This window comes from Embiotoca jacksoni, unplaced genomic scaffold, assembly GCF_022577435.1.
Source record: "Embiotoca jacksoni isolate LCO1_2020_lvr unplaced genomic scaffold, fEmbJac1.0.p SCAF_46, whole genome shotgun sequence".
NCBI classification, from domain to species: domain Eukaryota; kingdom Metazoa; phylum Chordata; class Actinopteri; family Embiotocidae; genus Embiotoca; species Embiotoca jacksoni.
The window spans coordinates 1018448-1044309 of NW_027185399.1; the positions used below are offsets into that span (position 1 = coordinate 1018448).

At 40.8% G+C, this 25862-nt stretch overlaps 3 protein-coding genes across 4 annotated transcripts; 2 read left to right on the plus strand and 1 right to left on the minus strand.

The window, feature by feature from the left end:
* Positions 1-1831: 1831 nt before the first annotated feature.
* pck1 (phosphoenolpyruvate carboxykinase 1 (soluble)) lies at positions 1832-6632 on the minus strand. The gene is made up of 10 exons (XM_069169640.1): positions 6454-6632; positions 5821-6089; positions 5100-5284; positions 4745-4948; positions 4324-4511; positions 4033-4195; positions 3694-3918; positions 3380-3511; positions 3113-3208; positions 1832-2943 (listed from the first exon to the last, which is right to left on the minus strand). The coding sequence occupies exons 2-10, from the start codon at positions 6042-6044 to the stop codon at positions 2486-2488; spliced, it is 1875 nt and encodes a 624-aa protein (XP_069025741.1). The 5' UTR covers positions 6045-6089; positions 6454-6632; the 3' UTR covers positions 1832-2485.
* Positions 6633-10594: 3962 nt separating this feature from the next.
* On the plus strand, positions 10595-16883 carry LOC138210463 (SLA class II histocompatibility antigen, DQ haplotype D beta chain-like). Of its 2 annotated transcripts, XR_011179257.1 has the most exons (5): positions 10595-10671; positions 11930-12220; positions 12849-13127; positions 15354-15435; positions 16798-16883. XR_011179257.1 is itself a non-coding variant. In XM_069169635.1 (4 exons), exons 1-4 carry the CDS (start codon positions 10617-10619, stop codon positions 13367-13369), a joined length of 777 nt encoding a protein of 258 aa, XP_069025736.1. In that variant the 5' UTR covers positions 10595-10616; the 3' UTR covers positions 13370-14472. The 2 variants fall into 2 exon arrangements, 1 of the variants encoding a protein (XP_069025736.1); XM_069169635.1 differs by lacking the exons at positions 15354-15435; positions 16798-16883 and adding an exon at positions 13218-14472.
* A 1066-nt stretch (positions 16884-17949) lies between these two features.
* On the plus strand, positions 17950-24858 carry chmp4ba (charged multivesicular body protein 4Ba). Its single transcript, XM_069169636.1, has 5 exons — positions 17950-18274; positions 20902-21079; positions 21841-21955; positions 22255-22381; positions 22492-24858. The coding sequence occupies exons 1-5, from the start codon at positions 18091-18093 to the stop codon at positions 22554-22556; spliced, it is 669 nt and encodes a 222-aa protein (XP_069025737.1). The 5' UTR covers positions 17950-18090; the 3' UTR covers positions 22557-24858.
* Positions 24859-25862: the final 1004 nt, after the last annotated feature.

Sequence of the window (25862 nt, forward strand, 5' to 3'; positions counted from 1 at the left end):
TTAAAACACCTTTATAGATGAACAAATAACCTGCACCATTTAAAAACTTAGATAAGAGCTGAGCACAAAAACAAGTAAGGTAATTATTTCCTCAGATAAGGCATCTGAAAAACAAGAACACGATGGTGCTCGTTGAGCAGAAAACAAGGCGTAAATGATTGTCTCGAAGACGAACAACAATTTCTCACAACGAATCGGAAAAACAATCCGCAACATGCAACATGCAGCGGACGGGACGTTCAGTCCGCAATACGGTCCATCTGTAGACATACAGCAGAACGTAGTGACGAGGATTGACTTCAGTGGACTTCACTTCCCATAATTCCTGCAATATGATTTTTTTGTTAGCATTATATGCAATTAAACTGCAGTTTGACTAAATGCAATTGTCTTCACGCTTAATGAATGAAGTTTCTTTCAATAAGCTCTACTTGGGGAAAAATGCAATATTATTAGCTATGAATGGCAAAGCAAAAACTGCATTGATTTCTAATCATTTTTCACGTCAGTAACCTGTTTTTAATGTCAAAGGTTTCATACGTGGTTCTGTCAGAGTTCGTTTCCTGTTAAAAGGGAGTTTTTCCTTCCCTCTGCTGGAGGTTTTTCTCCCTTAAAGAGCAGTTTATCCCTCCTAGATTTCGTGGGAATTGTTGAATTGTTGGGTTTCTCTGTATAATGCTGTAAAGCTCTGCTGTAATGACTTTAATGTGTTAAGTGCCATGAAATAACACGTGTTGTTTCAACAAATCCCTGCAAAATCCGTCTCACCGGTTACGAATCGTTACGAGTTAAATTAACATCAGAGGTCCTAATTTGACCTGGAAACACTTCAATGTTGTGTTCTTGGAGACCTTTAGCTTAAAAAACAACATGGTGCATGGTATATAAGCACACAGGATTTAGATCATAGGTAGCGTCAAAAACAAGTTAGTGATGATTAACATGCGTCACCGTCATTATTTACATGTCTTGCACAACAGCTGCAGTGAAGCATGGGATGAAAACATGTGGCCGCACACAGCCACTGTCCAGGTGAAGGATCCAACAACTCAGGTTTTGTGTTCAGTGTACACACGATGTGTTTTTGTATCTTGCAACTTACATAATATGTCTTTCAAGGAAAAGCTGAACTTATATTGTTTGTGATGTTAAATGGCACAAAACAGGAGTTTGGATATAGTGGAAACAGCGTTAGAAATACCAGCTGTCAACACAAAAGTTTGGTTTATTAGGATTTCAGCTTTTATATTAGAATACGTAAGAAATCCTTAATTTCCTAAATCCTAATTTTTTTTTTTTTTAAGTCCCAGGAGACTTTTCTGTTTTTGTCCTTTCTGTATTTGAGTTGTCTCAGAGAAAAGTCTTAGGCTAAACTTTAAAAAAGATTATTTACGGGGCCACATTAGGTCTCTTGATACCGACCGCGCACCATAAGAGAGAAAAATGCGACAACGTTTTTATTTATTCATTTAGTAAAAAAAAAAAAAAAAAGGCAGCAGATTTTTAGGTATTAACACTTTTTTTGTGGTATATACTTATAACTTTCTCAGAGATTTCATGATGCTTTAAGAACTAATATTGTATCGTTATTGTTATTATTTGCAGTCGTAGTCGTATTTAAACATTTTTTTTAAATATATTTCAACACTATGTATAGCACATTGAATTGTACAACATTGTTTGCAATCCAGATGATTGTTATTGTCAGTTCGTGTGTTTTTACTAACAAACTTGGTTGTTGATTGCAGTATGAGAAATTTGCTCTCAATCTGTCTTTTATGCTTGTATTAAAAACAAGACTATATCCTTGAAAAATGGAACAGAATCACCGTTAAGTTTAAATAGTTTAATTGTTGTCTCCCTTCTTCAGGAGCTGAAGATCTCAACAACACAGATTCGAACACAGTATAAAAATATATTAAGGCAAACAAATAACCACATGAACTGAAAACATACATTTCCTCTTAGACCCTAGAAGGGTCACAAAACACGAGCTGAGCTAACCGGGACTCTTCGTGTATTATATAGATTTACATGGCAGTGACAACGTGATATGCATTTGTAATAAGTTATCATTAAATATGAGATTTCAGACATACAGAAGGACAAAACATTGGAACCATGGTTTAAAAAATAGTTCTGCTAAAACAGCATACGGATGGATGGATGGAAATTAAATATTTCCTATTGGATTCAGCAGTCTTGACTGGTTTGCATATGTTTGATGAGCACCGTGAGGAACATGATTCATCTCGACATTCCTGGTAGAAAAGTTGCAAGGCTCTACCTCAAAGAAATGTCCGTAAGTAATAAAGAGATATTCTAGAGTTACTCACATTTTTTTCTAAAATTTCAAAGTCATGAAATGTCTGTGCTAGAATTTCAACAGTTTTGGAAAAACATTTCTAATCTAAAAACAACAAAAATTACGAACACGTCTGGTCAGAATTGCATGAACCTTCCTCTCTCTCACTTCTTTCCTTTTCTACATCTGCTCCACCCTCTGCTGCAGGAGCTCCAGCTGCCGGGCCACCTCGCTGGGCAGGTCGTCGTTCACCTGCGTGGTGAAGTACTTCCTCACGTCGTCCACCTCCCTCAGCCAGAAGTCCCGATCCAGAGAGAACAGCTCGTCCGGGTCCACGTGCCCCTTGAGGCCCTGCAGGTTGAGGGAGTCGCGGCAGGGCAGGTAGCCCACGGCCGAGGGCATGGCGCCGGCCTCGCCGTTCAGCCGCCTGAACATCCAGTCCAGGACGCGGATGTTGTCGCCAAAACCGGGCCAGAGGAAGCCGGCGGTGGGGCTCTTGCGGAACCAGTTGACGTGGAAGATCTTGGGCAGCTTGGCGCCGGGGCGGTCAGCCATGCTCAGCCAGTGCGAGAGATACTGCCCGAAGTTGTAGCCGAAGAACGGGCGCATGGCGAAGGGGTCATTCATGATTACCTTGCCTGAATAAGAGAATCAGTCAGAGAGAGAAGGGGTAAGTATGTTTTAAGTTAACTTCTGTGAGAATAAATAAATAATAGAGAATAAAAATCTGAGAAATTCAGACAAAGAAAATTCCTTTGGTTGTCAGGGCAAAGAAACCCATTGTCCAGAAAAACAGTAGGTACTGACCCTCGTGTTCAGCAGCAGCGGTGGCCTCTGACCTCATGGCCGCTCCAACAAACACCCCGTGCTGCCAGCTGAAGGCTTCGTACACCAGGGGAACGCCTGAAAGGAAACAGAGTGATTAGGTCAACCGTTATCTGATTGTTTTACTGATACGTGGTGGCACCTTGTTTTCTCTCTCTTACTCAATCCCAGTCCGTAGTGTCTCTGTTCGAATCTCTAATTCTACCAGTGATTTGGTTCCCAGAGTTTTTGCCTCCCGTTTTTTCTTACCTTCTGGTCTGCGGCCGCCGAAAATGATGGCCTCGATGGGGACTCCCTCCGGGGATTCCCACAGCGGGTCGATGATGGGGCACTGGTTGGCCGGAGTGCAGAAACGAGAGTTGGGATGAGCACTGGGTTCGCCTAGAACAAGGGAAAGACAAGAGGAACATTTTACTCCAAAGAACGTCTGATAATAGTTAATACAGTAGATCTTTTCTTGCTGTGAGCCGATGTAAGTTTCCCAAAGGTTTCCAGCTACACCATTTCTAATTTCCTTTCTCGGTAAGCTGTTAAATATACTCGAAAAAAAGAAAGCTTCTTACCGTCCTCCGAGCTCCAGGGCTTGTTATTCCAGGATGTGACGGTCACTCCCTCGGGCAGAACCTGGTCCATTCCCTCCCAGTACACGGCGCCGTCGCTGGTTTCTGCAACGTTGGTGAAGATGGTGTTCTTGACGATGGTCGCCATGGCGTTGGGGTTGGTTTTGGCCGAGGTGCCGGGCGCGACGCCGAAAAAGCCATTCTCAGGGTTGATGGCACGCAGGTTGCCTGGAAACGGGGGGAAAGGAGAGGAAAACAAATTTGAAAAAATGATCAAAGTCTCCTGTCACCTTCGCTTTATCGTCCATTTGACGACCTTTAGAAAAGTCTTCCCTCTCTTACCTTGGCTATCAAACTTCATCCAGGCGATGTCGTCTCCTACGCACTCGACCTTCCAGCCGGGCAGCGTGGGGCACAGCATGGCCAGGTTTGTTTTCCCACAGGCGCTGGGGAAGGCTCCCGCCATGTACTTCTTCTTCCCGGCAGGGTTGGTGACGCCCAGGATCTGAACACGACATTATTGGTTCGGTAAGAACGGACAGGTTGTTGTAGGAGGTTCCTACAATGAGGTTTTTTTTCAATCGAGTAGGGGAACGAATCCACTAATTATGTTTTTTTCTTTCCGTTCCTTACCAGCATATGCTCAGCCAGCCAGCCCTCCTCCTTGGCGATGCGTGATGCGATGCGCAGGGCGAAGCACTTCTTTCCCAGCAGGGAGTTTCCTCCATAACCGCTGCCAAAGGAGACGATCTGTCTGCAGTCTGGGATGTGGGCGACCAACGTCTGCTCGGGGTTGCACGGCCAGTTATTCACCAGCGGCTCTGAGAGAGAAATCAGCGCATTGTTTAATTCAGATCCGTGGACAGTTATAACTGATTGTAAGGACCAGTAGTTGCAGTAGGAGATGGTAGAAGTAGTTAACCACCTCAAGTGCTGAAGAAACGTATCACAACAGTAGCATTATGTCATTTTATTCGTGATCGTGTTTCTCCTGCAGTTTCAGACCGCTGCCGAGTAAATTTGAAGGAAAACGACTTGGAAGTTTTCGACGTACTTTTGAGCGGCAGAGGACAACCGACAGAGTGAAGACAGCGGACGAACTCGCCGGTCCCCAGAGCCGACAGCACGGCTTTCCCCATGCGGGTCATCACCCTCATACTGGCCACCACGTAGGGAGAGTCGGTGAGCTCCACTCCGATCTTAGAGAGAGGGGAACCGACCGGACCCATGCTGTAGGGGATCACGTACATGGTACGACCTGCAGACGGAGACAGAAAGTTAAAGATATATTCACATTTTTTTGGTTACTAAGAAATATCCAGTTTCTTCTCTGTAAAAACTAGCTGCTTTTTCATTTTAGTATCCATATGTTTTCACTGTGGCTAAATTGCGTCTCGGGTCCGTGCTACCTTTCATGCAGCCGGGGAACCGCTGAGTCATGGCTTTGTCGAACTCTTCCGGGGACATCCAGCGGCCCAGCTGGCTGACTCCGCCCTCCAGCGGCGTGGGCACCGTGTTCTTCTGGTCCTGGGTAACGATCACCGTCTTGCTCTCTATGCGGGCCACGTCCCTCGGGTCGGTCCGGGCCAACCAGCTGCAGGAAAGGAGGAAGGAGAAAGTGGAGGTAGGAAGTGAAAGAAGAAGAAGAAGAGAGTAAGGAGACATTAGAGGCTTCTTTTGTATTCAAATTTAATGGCATTTTAGATCAAAGTGGAGCTACAAGTTCAACGTCTATCCGCCCCAGAAATCGTCCTGCAGGATGAACGTACGGTAAATTTGCCCGAGAGCTGCGAGTAAACACATTCGGCAGACCGACAGAAAAATCTGGACTTACTGGTTTGTCAGAATGTCGACCTTTTCCTCGTATGTTGTGTATTTAAACAGCTGCTGACGACTGGCTGATGCACCAGTGTCATCAGCAACAACACCTCTGGGCAATCTGCCGATCTCACTGAATTACAGCGTTCTTGGAGGCAAAAGCTGGTACTCAAAAGTTATTTCAGGCATTTTTTGGGGCCCATAAAAAAAACGAAAAAAGGAGCCTTCAAATTTGAAAAAAAAAAATCCCATTTCTAACCTGCTTCTGCACAAACGACATTAAAATCCACCTAGACCGTCCAACCAACCTACCAGTTCTCATATTTGTCGAGCTTCTTGATCATCCCCTGCTCCTCCAGCTGGGTCAGGACGGCCCGGTTCTCCTCGTCGGAGCCGTCGCAGATGTGGATGGAGTCGGGCTGGCACAGGGCGGCGTTGGCCTCCACAAACTCCCTGACGGCCGGGCTGAGGGCGCTGAGGTCGCCCTGCAGGACCCGGGGAACGTTCTGGTTCTGGGACTGGACCTGGGGAGGCATGGCGGAGGAGTCCGGAGAAAGAGAGAGGAAAAGACGAGAGGAGGTCTGGAGGAAAAGAAGGAAATGGTTGAGAGAAGGAGCATAAAACGGGCGATGAGCAAAAGTAAGAAGATGGAGGTTTAAAAAAGTGGAGCGAAAGTGGAAGACCGGCCAAGAAAGACGACAAGAGAAGCAAAGCGAGAGGAGGGGGGACAAGAGGAAAAGGGAATAACAATCAGTTTTGCGCATATATTTCCTCCAAATGCATCGAAAGTTCTAGATGTGTTCTTCAGTTGCGTCTTTTTAGGCTTTCGTGATTCGCAGCACTGCGTCGAGCCTCCTGATGCAACAGCATCCCTGTCTTAACTCTGCAGGTAACTTCCTCACATTACACACAAGATAAGAATAAAGAAAGGAGCGTCAGGTTTACCTTGAGTCGTTTGTTTTGGAGTCGTCTCTTGTTTTTCAGGAGAATTTTACGGACCTGTTTTTTGCCGTCTCGGTGAGTCGTATCTGCCGTGGAGAAGGTTTGCTCTTTTTATACCCCGGGATGTCCCACATGGGAGGAGGAAGAGGAGGAAGTGTGTGAGGGAGGCCTGTCCTCTTGGTTAGTTGCCTGAACTTGTTGTTCAGAAGAAAAGCTGACAGCGTGTTACGGGACGCCGCCGGTGAATGATTGAGCAACGGGAGGACGTCATGTCGTTCCTCTCCGCGTAACCGGTTCCTGCCGCCGCCGGCTGACCGCTGGAAGCTGGCTCAGATCTCAGAGAGAGAGAGACAGACAGCTCTTGTCCCACTGCCTGTCTGTCTGTCTGTCTGCCTGTCTGTCTCTCTGGAACACTTCTGAAGGGAAAACCCGGGGCGATGACATCCGGCTGAATGTGTACTTGATTTTGCCAGCTGAACCAGTTTCAAGCGAATAGATTTTTTTTTTTTTTTGGAAGTTAATCGTTTGCAGCCTGGGTAAAGTCACAGCTGCAGTAATAAGTCAAGATTTTAAGAAATTAAACTAATCTTACGTAATCATGTGTTTTTTTAATGTATTTTGAGAGCATTTGCATGTTTTTTTTTTAACAAGTTTTAAGCAAAATCAAAGCAAAATTCTTTTATTTTTCTTGCATTTTGTTCTGATTTAAACTCTCATATTGTCTTTTTCATCCTCTTTTCTTGTGTTGCAACTTCTTGCAGCCGTCGCTGCTGGACTTTGACCCACATTAAATGTAAAGTTCAGGGTTCAAACGTCACAGGCCGGCGTGTGACGTGGGTTGCGCCTCGGCCGGCCGCCTTCTCATTGGCCGGCGGACGGGGGCTCACCCTTCTGAGGTCAAAGGTCAGCCACATACATGCATGTGCGTGTGCGGCATTATTAGTGGACGTAAAGGGGAGTAGCAGTGGTTACAGCAGCTGGAGTTGCAGTCGCTGCTGCAGGAGTACAGTTGGAATTGAAGGGCTGCTTTTAGCGTAGATATCCTCTCTAAATATAACGTGGTATTAAAGGTTTGCGAGCAGTTTTTATGTCTGTCGGTGTTTTCAGTGCTGCTGAGCGGGCAGAATTGAACATCTTTCCCTGGAGTCTGAGACTAAATTCCCGAAGAAGACACGTCACATAACACGAGCGTTTTAACAATCGTCTCAATTGTGCAACACCCGGTCAGCCGTCATAAACCGGAGACACTCGGAGGATCTTTAACCTGCTTCGGTGACATCAGGATGTTACTGCAACGGTGGTAGATGGTGACATAAGTACAATAATGGGAACATAAGCAAACAAACGTTTCTGATAAGGACCCTTTGGATTAAGCATTTAAAACCGCCAATTCATGATTTTTTTTTTTTTTTTTTTTTTTGGGAGGCTACGTGAGCACAGTGGAAACACGTCACATGACACACCACCTTTTGATAAGGCGAGCTTGTTACGGTATCACATAGGGCTTATTTACACATTCAGCGGTTAATGAGAAACCTTATCGTTCCCATTGAGTTGTGTTTCCGACATTCATCGTCTTTTTAACTCTCCACCGACTCCGAATAAAAAATAGCGGCTGAATGTTCCACCGTATTTTCCCGCATCACCGCTGAGCGTGTCTATCTGAGGTCGAGTGCAAATGGGCTTTTGAAGCTTTTTTTTTCTGAAAACAAAAACAAAAAAACCAATCTGAGAGCAGTGAAAGTGAAGCGAAAGTTTATTTTTTTTGAGCTGAAACGTGAAGCAGCGGAGCCGGAGGCCTCTAGTGGCACTCGGTGGTATTGCAGCTTAAGGCACTTCAGCATCGGACTCATTTTTCAGACCATAAACCTGAGGCACCTTGTTTTTCCACACGTATGTGAAACAAAACGTAACACTGAAACAGCATCCTCTAGTGGACTGGCGGGTGTATTACAAACGTTAGCGTAATACCAGGTTTCTCAAAACAAAGTCAGATACGGTATCTTCTCACAGCTGAAAAAAAGATACAGAGTTCAACATGAAACGTATTTTTTGGTAAACAAAGAATTAGTGAAAAATGTCTTTAAATTTTGGGTTACGAACGCAGATTTAATATGAAGTAGGACTTTGAACTGTGATCACAAAAATCTTTCATTTCCATTTTCCGCGCGTCAGAGCAGCTCGGTACGTTTACGAGCTTCGTGGGATGAAAGCACTGATAGCGCAGCGCTGACTTGAACAACTTTCATCAATGGCAACTTGCTCAACAGCTGATAAAAGTATTGTGTTTTTGTGTGTCTTAGCAGTACAGCGTTCATTTTCCACCTGGTTTTTCTTAACTGGCTTGTAACATCGGAGCTACAAATTCATATTCGTTGGTGTTTCCAACTGAACATGAAAAATCAGTAAGAAAAATAACGGAAATGATTTGTTTTTTCTTCGCGTTCAGCCACCGCCTGCATGACCTGGTTGAACAAAATGTTTTTTAGTTGATTATGACATCCTCTGTTATGGGTTATGTGTAACACACATGAGTGTCAAACATAAACCGGGTTAGATATTTAGTCTCCGGTATTTTCCTGTCGGTTGTTGCTTTTTTGGGTTTTGCAGCTACCGGGCTCCAATAAAGAGATTTTACATATTATACATTTATTAAATCGAACGCTTACATATTCTACAAAAACTGACGTTTGAATCAATCCCTGATTTGTGTGCATTTATTTTTTCTACATACAAAGCCTGTATATTATAGTCTAGTATTGCTGTGCTAAAATATAGCCTCTTTTTTCATACTAATAAGATGAAAAAAGCCCATTAGTTTTAAGATGTATGTGCTTTAACTCATAGAATGAGTGTATTGAGGTGCACAGTCAGCGGAGATAACTTGCGTTGCCTTATTTTTTTTATGGCTGGAGGAAGGAAGAGTTTGACCAGTTATATCTGTAAAGGGAGAAGGTTCAGATAAGAGGATGGGTGTACGAGCTGCAGACAGATAATTAACTAAAACAAATAAAATGCAGTACATACATAGTAAATATACATGAGTCTTGGAGCAACAGCAGAAACTACAAAGGGCTTTAGACCGAAACGAACACCATTTGAACACCTATTTTAAAACACTAATGGATCAATTAAATATTATAAAATACTGAAATAACAAGCAAAAAAACCAACTCCAATAATCAGACACAGTGGCAGTTTAAATTTGGTTTAAAATCTGGAAATCACTGCGCAAACAGTGAAAAAAAAAAAAAAAAAAAAAAAAAAAAAAAAAATCATAGTTACCACGTATTTAAATACGGATCCAGTTAGCAAACAGATGGAGGGCTCAGAAACAAACAGGTGAGCACCAATGTTTGAAAGACCCACACTGACCCCTGGTGGACTAAAACGGTGTTGCACATTTGAGAGAATCTGCAGTCTCATTCATTAATAATGTACCAACAGAGGAGTGGATAGTTTATTGAAAGTGGGGCTCATGAAATATGCAAGTATAACAATTCCTTTAAGAATATGTTCCATCACAACTAATTGTACAACGGTTGGGGGAAACTGTTTGTAACTTTAGAATACAAGAAAGCTTCTTGTAAAACTATTAAAAATCACGGAAGTTATTTCTTGGTGAAGACCTGTTCAGATCTCTGTGTAGTTTAAAAAGAAGAATGAGGAAGCGGTCGTCTCTGACTTTTGCATCCTCCTTGGTTTCACATGACCTGTTTGGTTACTGTGAGAAGTTGAAATGGTTTCATTTTAAGGAGCTGAACTTTTTGAACTTGTTCATAAAAGTCTTGATTCGTGATGAAATGAATTGAGTGACTTTCTAAACTCGGGTAAAGCATCTCAGAAACTAAATAAAACATTAAACTACTTCAGGGGGTCAAAACCTGAGATTCTTTCTTTATTTAATTTTCTTGCTGATGCATTTGTTAACATTGTTTTGTAATTATGTAGTTGTGGTTGGTAAAAATTTCTTTCAAAATGCATTTATTGTCGCAAATTAGTACTCACTTCCAGTCAAAATTCCTGCAATAAATGGGAAACTGAACAGAAGAGGAATCAGTGTTATTTGAGTACAGCAGCTGTAACCGAAAAGAAAGACTCATCTGCAAACTGCTCACGAGTTCACTGGCACTTCCTCAACAGCCTGGCCTCACTGTGGCTTCAACATGGACCGCATCAAGTACCTCCTGTTGCTTTGTCTTTTCTCAGCACCTCCAATGGGTGAGTCATTTTTTTATGAATGTACATTTTAATGTGCAGTATATATATATATATATGTATATATATATCACTTTTTGGAACAGTTAGTGTCATTGGTGCTTGAAATATTAGCTTTAATATGTCCACTAAGACATGTTTTATACATCATAGCTGTACATCTATAATTCACAACATACACCGTGTGATTCACCAGAAAACTTGTACAACAGCTTATTTTTGATCGAGTTTAAATTAAATTGTGAAAAATAAACAGAAAATGTTTTTCTGTCAAAATATTTTGATATATATTTTTGGGAACTCGTTTTACTTTACTAGTTTTACTTTGAATATAATTCCTGATGAACCTCCTTTCAATTAACTAGAGTGTACAGAGATTTAAACCAAAACATCTCTAGTTGTGAAACATTGACTGAAGTAGAGTATTAATAGAGTTTAATGTACTTGGTCTTTTCCGTTTTGGTCTTTTTCTGTACTTCTCTTTTACTACATTTCACAGTAAATATACTGCACTGTACTCTTTACCTGACTGCATTTACCAGACATATAAAGTAAAGATTAAGTTAACACTAAGATTAAGAAAGTATCATCCAAATTCATGACCAGTTTATTCAGTTTTATTATAAGTGAAACTACCGAGAAGTAGTAAAAATCTGCTCCACCTAAAACAGTAAAATGCTGCCTAAATGCTTTGTGGTAAATATACTATCTATTTTTTAATTTTTTTTATTGATAAATTTTGCCACCAAAACTTTTGTACTTACATTTCCAATTCTAAATAGCTTTCCTGACTTTTAATGGAGAATTTTTTTTTCCGTGCTCGTCGACTGACTGATCTAAATTCAGTTGACAGTTTTAGTGGCAGAGGTCTCATCACCAATGTAAATATCAAAATTAGAACTTAACGCGCGAGTTCACAGCACAAACAGGAAGTGAGAAAGCATGTTTGTGTCCCCAGTGAACAGCGTAGTGAAACTGTGTTGACACTCAAAAGACAACATTATTCACTCGTGACCTGAATCAAGAAGTCAATGTGATCTAAAATGAAGGAAATACTGGTGTGAAGGAAGTTAAGAAAATGAAAAACAATCCAGTCACATGATCAAAGTCCTTAACGCCACATTATGTTGTGAGTTTACACATAACGTTCGCTGCCAGTAGACTTACGCTGCATCTGCACATTAAAACACCATAATAACAAAAAAACTAAAAAAAAAAAAAAAGGAGCGTAAACTTGTTCCTCCTTCTTTATTTTTGACAGATTGTTCTGACGACGAAAACGGCTACTTCATGTTCGCCGACTTCAAGTGCGCCGTCTCCTCCAGAGATCCGGAGCAGGTGGAGTATCTGGTCGACTGGTATTTCAACGGGGGGCTCACGATGCGGTACAACAGCACGGTGGGGGACTGGACGGGCCTCACGCCGGCCGGCCGGGTCACGGCGTCGCTGCTCAACGGAAACAAGGGCGACCGTCGGCAGAGACAAGTGGAGCGGCAGCAGATATGCGTCGACAACGTCCCGCTGATGTTTAACGTAACCGACGGAAACGAAGGTCAATATTTCAAAACGCCGACGTTAACGCCGAACACGTGAAGAATTTTCTTCCCCCCAAAAAAAATAAAAATAAAAAATGAAATAACTTTAAAACGAATCATAATTAAAAGTGTCCAATCTGGATTTTTGAGGCCGATCGCCGAGTTTTTATTGATCACGTAGCATTATTTATTCATGAACCCTTTAAGCCCTACCAGGGAGAAGACTCGGCAAAGCTATTATTAAAATATAGACCTATAGACTGATATTTACACATCTGAACGAATCTCACAAGTGTTTCCTTTATTATTAAAGCTAATTATTTTTTTTATAATTTTTTATTGTGGTTGCAGAGATATACTCTTTTTATTATGGGTATGCAACTTTTGAGCAGAGGCCTAAAAAATAGGTGTGTTTTTAAAAGGTTAAACAATTCTTACATTACGTATTAAAATTACGAGATGATAAAGTAATTGACAAATTATTATTAATTTGCAGGCAACATGTGCAACATATTCCGCTCCCAACTTTTTTGTACGATTTATCAAAACGATGAAGCTTCGGTTCCCGAGAAAGAGAGACCTGATCGCTGCACGGCTCCGCCTCCTTTTTTAATTAACGTCACCGTCGCGTCTTCTCGGTTTCAGCCAAACCCAGCGTCGGCCTGCGGGAGGCGGACCTCGGCGCCGGGTCCGACGCCACGCTCGTGTGCAGCGCGTACGACTTCTACCCCAAACACATCCGGATGACGTGGCGCCGCGGCGGGCAGGAAGTGACCGAGGGCGTGAGCTTCAGCGAGGTGCTGACCAACGGAGACTGGACCTACCAGGCTCACTCGTTCCTGGAGCTCAAGTCGGGCCGCCGGGACGGCGTCAGCTGCGTGGTGGAGCACGCCAGCCTCCGCGAGCCCAAGATCTCCGACTGGGGTGAGAACGATTTAACTCACGTTATCGCGTCATTTTGTCGGTTTTGTCGATTTTGCCGATATTTAATTTCCTCGTGTTATTTTGTCGCAGACTTTTCCTCGGATCACACCGGCAGGAGTCATATAACCGGTGGAGTTTGTGCTTTGCTTTTGGGAGCAGTGTTTCTGTCCGCGGGTCTGATCCGGTACAGGAAGACAAGCGGGGATTACATATTTTCAAAGATTTCCTCATGGCGTTCCTGAGAATATCGCGTTCGTGGCGGGAAATAAATGTGAACTCACGGCGACCTTCGACCTTTGACCTTTTGACCACCAAAATCCTTGCGTTGGATTGAAAATGTGTGTCCAATTAGAAGAAATCGCCTTGTTTTATAATCAAAGTGTGTACATAAATACTACACAGCGATACATTTTTGGTTTCATGTTGTGTACTATGGGATGTGGTGAGTTGTGAGATATTTAAGTGTATGTGTACACTTAAATGCAGCATGTGTGCTCCTCGGTGTTTTATTTTGTATTTCAGTCACGTAAGGACTCTCCTGCAGAGGGAACGTCCTCGGTTTGGTATCAGATCTATGAATGAATGTTGTTCACTATACTTAATATGCATGTTATTAACTTGATGAAATCGTCACTGCGACTTGCGTTTCATTACTTCGCTTCTGTACAGTATCGCGTTCACGAGCATTAGCCAATGTGAGTTGACAGTGACCTTTGACCTTCAACCACCCGTTTTTTTTTTTTTTTTTTTTTTATCAATTCCTCGTTGATACCAAGTGAATGTTTTTGCCAAGTTTAAAGAAATTCCCTCGAAGCGTTCCTCGAGATATTGCGTTCACGAGGACGGGACAGACGGATGAGAAGGACGTGAGGTCACCGGTGACCTTGAACTTTGACCTTTGACCACCAAAAACGCTAGTCAGTTCATCCTTAGTGTGAAGTGAATGTTTTTGCCAAGTTTGAAGAAATTCCCTCGAGGTGTTCTTGAGATCACGTCGGGGGGGAATAAATAAAAACACAAATTTAAAAAAATAGAAAAAAAAAATGTAAAAAGTTCAGCAGCTGGCGTGAACTGAAAAGCACAAAGCTCCACTGGCCAAAGCTCTCACCGTTGCCACGGTTACAGCAAGAAAGAGGATATATATATATATATATATATATATATATATATATATACCTGTTTGATTAGGGACGCCGTCTCCATGACGACCGTAAACAGATCTGTCAATGTGGCTTGGTGAAACATTAGCCGGACGCAGAGAAAGAAACACACACACACACACACACACACACACACACACACACACACACACACACACACACACACACACACACACACACACACACACACACACACGTCAGGACAGATGGCCGACTCGCAGCGAACACCTGAAACGATCAACTTTGTGCATCAGGATGAAATCTGGTAAAACTGCTGACTTTTCTTTTTCATCGCTGCGTATCGTTTGTTCTCATTAGTCGACTTTTATATCTATAAAAAAAATAGTTTTAGCCTCCTTTTGTTTTATTTATGATTGTTATCACGTCGTCAAGATGTTTAAAACTACTAACAGAGCTTTTGAATAAGTTCCTACTTTTGAAAACACGCTTTCTGATTGAATAATCTGTATACAAGTCATATTATTGTTATTACTGGGATTTACATAGAATCATTCATCACCGTTATCTTTTTTGTTATTATTTTGTTTTGCTGCACAATAAATAAAGTTTGCTATACTAACTTATCATGATGAGAAAAGTTCCTTTTTTATTTTTTATTTGGTATTTATTTATAATGAAAAGTCCGAGCTGTTCTAATGAGGTTTTTAAATAGTAACGTGAAAATGTTAATATAAAAATGACACTAAAACAAGAAAGGATTCTTGTAATAATTTGTACATGTGCTTATGAGAAAATAAAATGGCAACAAAAATATCAGAAATCAATAGAAAGTGAAAATAATCTCTTCCTTTAAAAAAAAATATATATTTTGTGACCATAACAATTATAGTCGACGTTTTTCTTCACGTTTAAACTGATTATTTTGAGGTTTTTCTGACCATAGTTTGTCTCAGTTTTGATCCCCGCCTTGTTTTATTAAAGATAAATAACGTATTATTTAGGGTGTTTCTTTTTCCCCTTTTAGTGCTTCATGAGGCAGAATACCACGAAAATTATTATTATTATTATTATTATTGTTTTTATTACTGTGCGTGTGTGTACGTAGGAAAGCGCATGTAAAAGTCGAGAAGGATTCGGCTGAAGTCTGGCCCAACAGATGGGGCTTCCTGACCGAGGCCTACAAGGAGGTACACACACATATACACACACATATACACACACATATACACACATATATACACACACATATACACACACATATACACACACATATACACACACATATACACACACATATACACACACGTATACACACATATATACACACACATATACACACACGTATACACACACATATACACACACATATACACACACATATACACACACATATACACACACATATACACACATGTATACACACACATACACACACATATACACACACATATACACACACATATACACACACATATACACACACGTATACACACACATATACACACACATATACACACATATATACACACACATACACACACATATACACACATATATACACACACATATACACACACATATACACACACATATACACACATATATACACACACATATACACACACATATACACACACATATATACACACATATATACACACACATATACACACACGTATACACACATATATACACACACATATACACACACGTATACACACACATATACACACATATATACACACACATACACACACATATACACACACATATACACACACATACACACACATATACACACACGTATACACACACATATACACACATATATACACACACATACACACACATATACACACACATATACACACACATATACACACATATATACACACACATATACACACACATATACACACACGTATACACACACGTATACACACACATATACACACACATATACACACATATATACACACACATACACACACATATACACACACGTATACACACACATATACACACATATATACACACACATACACACACATATACACACACATATACACACACATATACACACACATATACACACACATATACACACACATATACACACATATACACACATATATACACACACACATACACACACATATACACACACGTATACACACACATATACACACATATATACACACACATACACACACATATACACACACATATACACACACATATACACACACATATACACACACATATACACACACATACACACACATATACACACATATATACACACACATACACACACATATACACACACATATACACACACATATACACACACATATACACACACATATATACACACATATACACACATATACACACATATATACACACACATACACACACATATACACACACATATACACACACATATACACACATATACACACACATATACACACACGTATACACACACATATATGCACATATATACACACAGAAGTACTTTCTTCCCTCTGTTTTGTGTATTTCAGTCCGACGTGGACAGGACGAGGCTGAAGAAGACGGTCAAAGTGGAGTTTCCCCAGCTGGCTGCACGACCTTTGACCCCTCCGGGAGAATCCACCCACGTACGAGCTTTTCCACCTTGTACGTCCGTCTCGTCGAGCCTCACCACCGACTCCACCTCCGCTTCGTGTTTTCCCTCCAGGCGAGCCCCTCCCCTCCGGTCCCTCGGACGTCTCAGGCCTTCGTCGGCTGGCGTTCGGGTCACCGGCGCCTTCAGCTGGAGAAGTCCAGCGCGGTGCATCATGGGAGACGTAGTTTTCTGAAGGAGCTGGGCTGGCCCCTCGACGCTTTCGTCTGAACCGAACGGACCTCCTTTTTTCCTGTCGTCGCAACTAATCGTGTTAAATGTGGGTAAAAAAAAATAACACACAGCAGGATCACTAATGTGTCTTTAACTTCAAACTCTTGTTGAGGGATGAATCTGTCACAACACTGCCCCCCGAAGGCAAGATGCAGTAACTACACATAATGCCAAAATTACCACAAGTTCCAGTTAAATGGCTATAAAGTTGAATTAATAGCTAAAACAGTTTAAAAAAAACAACTCATAATATATCTGTTATGAAGGTAGGATTTTTTTTAAGTTAATTTACTTTCTGTACTTTACGTGAAGTCTTTCCATTTCCATTTTCACTTGACTACTTTTCAGAGGCAAATATTTTACTTCCTACTCCACTGAATTTATTTAGTTTCTCGTTACTTTTCAGATGAATATTTTTATTTTTTATTTTTTTTTTTACACCCCACCTGTCTGGTAAAAACCACGTATCTCTAAAGTTTGTGATTTTGAATTGGAAAATGTTAAATGTTCTTTTATAATCTGAGAAAAATCGTAAACTAAAGCGAATTCAACTATTGTTTTTTTGTTGTTGTTGTTTTTTTAACTTAAAGTTCTGCTTTTACTTGTAGTGCAGTATTTTCACATCAAGGAAAAGACCTGAACACTTCTTCCACCTCCGATAATAACAAGTGACGTCGGGAAAGTACGAGTCGTCGCTCAGCTGTGAAATCCCCCCCCCCCCCCTCCGCCCGAAGTTACGTCTGACGCATGACTCACGTAGAGGTGTGACGTAATGACATCACGAGGCCTCTCTGGGAAAAACCGGAAGAAGAGACAAAAAAAAAAAAACAACAAACGGCGGCGACGGTTTGGACAAGAAGGGCAGTTTAACAGTTACCTCGCGAAGTACCGGCGGGTTTGTTTACGGTAAAAAAAAAAAACAACCGTTATTGTTTACACTTCACGGGCGTAAAAAAAAATGTCGCTGTTCGGGAAGTTGTTCGGCGGCGGCGGGAAAGGTGGGAAGTCGCCGACACCCCAGGATGCTATCCAGCGGCTCCGGGAGACGGAGGACATGTTGGCCAAGAAACAGGAGTTTCTGGAGAAGAAGATCGACCAGGAGCTCCTGACGGCGAAGAAGAACGGCACGAAAAACAAACGAGGTGAGGCGGGGGAGGAAAACGGGGGAGAGACGGGGGGGCGGAAGTCCGGGTCGGTCGGGAAGCGTTAGCACGCAGGCTAACTCAGGGTGGAGTGAACCGGGAAGTTGACAGCTTCTCCAAGCTAAAAATAGACTCCGGTTTTAAATGTTTGTTTGTTTGTTTGTTTGTTTGTTTCACGAGACACGAACATATTAAACAAGATACTGTCAAAAAAAAAAAAAAAAAAGTTAGTTATCAGCTGATTTTACTTTTATATAATTCAACACGAGTCTGTGTTTTTATCACTTATAACTAAACCTGCTTTTAATATTTACATATCACATTTTCTGTTCCTTTCACTTGTTTTTATTTATTTATTTATAGACCTGCTATTTCTGTCCCTCTCCTATATTAACCTTTTATTTCAGCCTGTCCTAAACTGCAGCCTTTCGTTGATCTTACAAGAAAAAAAATGAGGCAAAATCAAAATATACGTAATCGGCGTGAATAAAAAATGATTTCCCGAGCAGCTTACTCAGTTTTTTAATTTATTTATCTTGTGTTAAAGCTGATTTCTATCACCTAATACAGAACGACATGTTTATATCTTTAACGTGTCGTACAAAAACAAAAGGAGTCGTAACTTTTAGAAGATATATTTAAAGTATTATTATATATCCTGGAGGGTTAATAGAGCGATCGGTGGTTCTATTATTTAAAAAACATATAATCTTATAAAAAACAACTCGTCCTCCGACTTCAATCGTGTACAACAACCCTTCAAAACCTGATTTTCAACATAGCTCGTTTCGCAACTGAATATTAATATGCAACAGAGGAACTCCTCACGGGAAATAAAACCAAACCCGGCTGATCACGAGGACGACGGGACGCGGCGAGGACGAGGTGGATGGAAAAGAAAAGGCTCGAAGGTCACCGAGTCGGGAGTCGACCTCCCGCGGGATCAACCGGGTCGGTCCGACTTTCAGCTCTGAAACCCGAATAATCTGATCACGGTTTTATGTGATGTTTGTGTAACGACGTTATCGGTCTGGAAATAGATCCGGCTGCTGATTATAATCCGATCACACGGGAAGCGTCGGCGGCCGTCTGGCTCCCGGCGTGGTGAGACAACCTCGTTGAGCGTTTCGACCTTTACATTTTGACGACGCGGCACATCATCCAAAAAAAAAAACGAGCTACCCGCAAAATCCCTTTCAGATTCAAGTTTTTCGCCTCCAGCGACTCTTTTAATAACTTTCGCTCTTTAAAAGATCATTCGTGTTCTTAGTTTAGCTTTTTTTTTAGTTTATTAGCACTAAAAAAAAACAAATCCAGCTGAAGGCTGATGGGAACGTCGTTAGTTTTTCCAAATATTTGGTCATAAACCAAAAGTATCGTATTCAAATTTTGACCCCGATGGTGGAGCGAGATCATCATAATAATAATAATAATAATAATAATAATAATATAATAAACCTTATTTGTTTTGCACCTTTCATACAAGAAATGCAGCTCAAAGAAAAGGACCTGCAGCGTTTCACATAAAAACAGATATAAAGGAACATTTAAAAATGCTTTAAATCTGATCGCTTCATGCTCTACATTTGTGCTTGTGTTACTAAAAGCTTTTTAAATTATGTCCGCTCATGACTCAGACTTTTTTTTTTTTTTTTTTTTTTTTTTTAACAGTGAAAGTGTGGCAGCAAATTTATAGCAGGATGACAGCCGACACTGTAAAACATTTTTATGTCAATTCGCTTGAAGTTATTTCCTAAATATAGAAAATGCAAAACAAGCAGATAAAATCCTTCCGGTTGCCCGTGACGACACAGGAGGGCGACAGCGAGCAGCATAAATATTTGAAATGCCAAAACCCAAATCGTAATGTTAACTTAACCCTTAGCTTTTATTTTTCTTTAAGCTTCTGTCTTAAATCCAGACTCTAAAATACAACCAGGATCTAGACACACACACACTCACACACACACACACGCACACTCACACACACTCACACACACACACTCACACACACACACACACACACACACACACACACACACACACACACAGCTTTTAGTGGGTCAAACAACTACCTCAGCATTTTCCAAACATCTTATTTCAGATGAGGCCAGACATCTGTGATGATGATGATGATGATGATGCAGCAGGTCTTGTTTTGAAGAGTAAAACAGTCTGACCGAAGCGTATTGTGAGTCTTGGTGTGCAGAGATTTTGGCTCAGACGGGATTTTATCAGATTTAGTCGCTTCGTTCGGACGACGCTGTGACTGTAATATCCTGCCGGTAGAACTGAGGGCTTCAAAAATCCATTCAACACCTTTCAAAAGAACCCTTAAGACCTTTTTAACTTATTTTATATATATTTTATACATTGCTTTTTTTTGCCATGTCACTTATTTTATATCACCTTTTTTCTCTCTTCTAAAAATTGTATGTTTTGTTGTGAAGCACCTTTTATTGTCATAAATATTATTTATAAATAAAGTTGACTTGACTAAATCGTACACTTCAGACATACTCAGCTCATCTTGGCAAAAATAGATCTACATATATATATAAAAAAGCACCTTTTCTCTCACCTTTTTATTATTATTATTAATATTTGATATTTTTTCTCCCATCCAGCGGCTCTGCAGGCTTTGAAGAGGAAAAAGCGATACGAGAAGCAGCTGGGTCAGATCGACGGGACGTTGTCCACCATCGAGTTCCAGCGGGAGGCTCTGGAGAACGCCAACACCAACACCGAAGTGCTGAAGAACATGGGATACGCCGCCAAAGCCATGAAGGCCGCGCACGAAAACATGTAAGAAACAACATGCTGTACCATTAGAATAATTATACAATAATAATTGTCGAATAATTGCACCTTCTTATTTACCACCAGTTTCCTTGTTATGGTTCTTTTACTTTTTCTGCATGTTCACTTCTAAGTTTCTTAAATCCACAGTTCCCATGTCGGAAATTAAAAAAAACTCTTTTCCAGACAGGAGAAGTCAGGAAATTATTATTATTTTTTTTTCTTGGCAGAGTTATGAAATGTGAGGGAATTCAATTTAAGTTGTCATTTATCCAAATGTATTACTTTCCACGCAGCATTAAGGGAGTTTTCTCAATAAGTTACAAGCACTTTCAGGAAAAGATGTGTTTTTTTTTCTTGGAGCTGCTTAGGAAAGAAAACATGCTGGAAAAATGTCAACTTTTAAAAGCTTTGGCTACAAAATGATGAATTAAAAAAAAGCTAAATATAATGTTTGGAAAGCAACTACAGATCATTTAAATATGGGAATAAAATATAAAATAATATGGCCTGTTCATTATAGGTCAGGGAATTATCTTTTTTTTTCCCCACAAGTTCCTTATTTCTCTTCATTTCCCCATTTTTCTGTTCTCGGTTCATCGTCTCTATTTTCTACGCTTCTTCTCTTTCTGTCTTCTCCTTAAATTCTTTGTCTTCATTTATATTCTGGCTTTCGAAAATTACATTATTATAATTTTTTTTGAACGAGACATGTTTGTATTTATTCGAAAATAAATGTACACGCCATCTTCTCTCCCGTTCCGCAGGGACATCGACAAAGTAGACGATCTGATGGCGGACATCACGGAACAACAGGAAGTGGCCCAGGAAATCTCTGATGTCATTTCCCGACCAATCGGCTTCGGGGACGAGTTCGACGAGGTGAGAGCAACAACAACAACAACAAAAAAGATGATAATTTTTTTTTTTTTTTAACAACTATTTTCAAGAGATTCTAGCTTGATGTAAAAAACATTATATTCATATGTTGTGTTCATATTAATCTCGCTAAATAACTGAATTTTCCCATTAACCTCAAAACAGTCCGTGTTTTGGATTCAGCGTCGAATCGGCTCAGTTTGATTTATTCGATTAAATTCTTAGCGATTCGAAGGTTGTTATTTATCGACAGAAACCTGAACTCTTTGATCGTTTATTCTGTCTCCGCGTTTTGTTTGAAGGACGAGCTGATGGCCGAGCTGGAGGAGCTGGAGCAGGAAGAGCTGGACAACGAGCTGCTGGTGATCGCGGGGACGGAAGACGTCCCTCTGCCCAGCGTACCGTCCACGTCGCTCCCGTCCAGACCAGGTAGACCACGGCACATACGACAAGAAATAAAGGCTACTAACAAAAGCACGACGTCTCAACAGGTGTAATATCCAAATACTCAACTCTTTTTTCTTTTTCTTTTTTTGTAGCCAAGAAGAAGGAGGAAGAAGACGAGGACGATATGGCGGACCTGGAGGCCTGGGCGGCTAACTGAGCTGGCGACGGGGACTCTGGGCTGCTCTCGTCTCCGACGCCTCCCGTCCCACATTTATCCCCTGAAAGTATGCACTCGAGAACATGTTCGCAGACTCTGAATGAAATGACCCCGGGCTCTTTATTCTTTCCCCTCCGATTATTCTTATAGAATGAATGTCTTGCACCCCCCCACCCCCCTCCCCATCTGTACACTCCTCTTGAAAAATGTCTTTCCAGCCTGTGGTTGCGTATATATGTATATAGTTATATATATACACATATATATAACTATATACATATATATAACTATATACATATATATATCTGAATGGATGAAGGAGCGCTGAGGGTGCATACTTCTGGGGGGGAGGAGGGGGGAGGGAAACGGGATGAGGCTTGTTTCTGAAAGGAATGTGAAGAATCAACGGATGAGTGGGCGTTAAAAAAAAAGAAAAGAAGCAAAAACAGAACATGACTCAGCCATTTTTTTTTATTTTTTATGCTTCCCGCGTCGTCGTCTCTCTGCTCTTCTTCTACGAACGATGGCGACGACTTATCTCAAAAGATGAATAATAATAATGAAAATGTAGGACTTTATCAGTGAGATGTCACTGTCGAATTACAGAACGAGGACACGCTACTGTAGCGGGAGGATCCCGGGTTCGATCCCTCCGTCAGTCCAAATCTCCCGGTGAAGAAGTGATCGATCAGTTTTGCTTTGTTTTGAAGGTGGTTGGTTAAAATTCTTCAATATTTCACAAAAATCTAGAAAAAGAAAGTTGATGATTTCTTTTTTTATAATCCTTTTTAAATCACCTGTTGGACACTGAGATAAAAAAATCTATTTGGGACCCTTAAGTAGGCAGAAACTGCTGCTTTTGTTGGAAATCTTCCAATATATATGTATGTATATATATATATATATATGTATGTGTATATATATATATATATATATATATATATATATATATATATATATATGCATTACCGCCTCTGCTGCTTCTACTTTGGCCAGTCTCATAAGTTCTTTAAATTTATTATATATATATGTACAACTACAATAATAAATTACTTGAGTACGTCTTTAGGAAATGTATTAAAGAAAAAAAAACAGGTCAATTATAGGTCGAATGGTGTTGATTCACTTTAATTAGGAAGGAAATAATGTGCTTCCTTTGCGCTATTTTGCCTTTTATTTCGTTTAGATTCAGAGAACAGAAATTTATTTGGGGAAAAATTAAGTTTAAATGTCTTTTTTTTTTTTTTTTTTAAACGGAAATTTCCTAACCCGGTTACTCCGACCACGGCGAGCACTTTGATTTTTTTCTTTTTTACCGAAGAAATAGTTGTGAAAACTGAAATCTGAGAGAGATGAAAACAAAAACAAAAGTCAAACTATCTTAGCCGGGCTAAATAGCACCGGAGCTGGTTGCCCCGGTAACGGCTGACGTCGCAGCGACTCGGATGGCCTCTGTTAGCGAATCTACAAAAAAAAAACCACCTGCTCGTGCCTGACACCTCCAGCGCCTTGTCACCGTCTGTGGTTTAACAGTGACGGAAATCTGAGAAAAATCCTACATCGGTTGAATCGAAGCGACGCGTGCGTGTGTGTGTGTGTGTGTGTGTGTGTGTGTGTGTGTGTGTTTGTGTGTTTTTTCAGCCTTTTGACGCAGTGACCTCTTGTGAAGATTTGCTGGTGAGGTGGATAACGTTTTTGTTTTTCTTCCATTTGCACTCGACTCGCTGATCGTACCGAGTTCATCGAAGCGTTGAGCGACGGACGCGTTCGTTCCGCGTCGGTCTTCCTGATTTAAACCGCGAAACCCGTTCGCTGCCCCCCCCCCCCACACACACTCTCCCCCCTCCCCCCTCTATACGACTTGCAGCTACGCTTCCCTCCTTCTGTTAGCACGCAGGTTTACGAATGTTAAGATTACGGGTCGACGGGGAATCAAAGAGAAGGTTAAAGCTTGTAAATTTAGTTTAAAGTAATCGAATTAAAAGGAAATTTTTTTTTTGAACTTTTTCTCTATTTTGTGATTTAAAATAATCAAGTCGACCCATAATCCTGCCATTTATGAACATACGACGACAGAGTTTGAATTTCTTTTCGGGTTTCTTTTTTTCTTCCTATGTACCTCAAATATCAAGTTGTGTCCTCTCGGCCTGTACAGAAATACTTTATGACCTGTAGCCAGCTCTGCTCAGAGCTGAACAAAAAGAGGATTGGACATCAGAGATTTTTTCCCATGTGGCAGTCATGTGACTGTTGTTAAAGTGGGCTTGTATACAGTTTACCTTTAATAAAGTTGGGATTCAGAGCACGTGTCGGCGCGCTTTAATGCCTCTCTCGGCTCTTTATAGCCGCCGGTGATCTCATAGGTTCACACTGGATGCCGCTTTTACTTCATGATACGTCTTTAAATACACGTTTTACCACACTGCACTTTTAATACAAGATTATTACTTCCCATCATAACACTTAGGAGAAACAGCAGGGGGTCTCCGACCTGTAGCTGGTGTCTGAGTAGCTCACTGGAGGGTTCGAGCAATATTGTGTTTAAATTTGATGACGCAAAGTGACTGTTTAAATTTCTAGCCAATCAAATTCTTAAAAAAAAAAAAAAAAAAAATCCAAACTTGTTTTTGTTTATTTATTATTTTTTCCTGTAAATCACATGGCTCTTAAGCCCGCAAGTAGGTTTTCATTTCCGTCCCAACGGCAGGGAAAACGTGTAACTTTCACGCCTAGACAGCCCAAAGCGTGGCTATCTCACGTTTTTTTTTTTTGCTGTAGTGGACGGGGCGATGTCAATTTTTTTTTTAAGCTTTGCTGTGATACCGGGTTGATCCATTTATTATTGCTCGCATAAACAAAGCTTATTCCGCTGGTTTGGGTGGAGCTCAGCTATGTGAATAAATGTTACTAAACATGAATAGCTCTCAGAAATTTCAAAGTAGATCTTCGAGGGAAAAAAAAAAAAAGGTTGGACACTGCTGCACTATAGCTTCCTTATAAGATCCAAAATCACTTACAAATTCATAGTTTTTAGTCCAATAACTGCCCATCTGTTACGGTTACAAATCAGATCAACATTTTTTCACCACATACAAAATGATTGGTTTCAGGGATTTCAGCTGTTGAGACTAAGTCGGCCATCACGCAGCAATTGGAGCCCAAAGTACAGCTTTTGTTAACGTCGTGTGAATTCCCCCCCCCCCCCCCCACACACGTGAAAAACACAACATGCAGAAGGAGTGTAATTATGAAAAAAAAAAAAAAGATTTAATCAAATCCTCACGTGTTACTTTGATTTTTTTAATT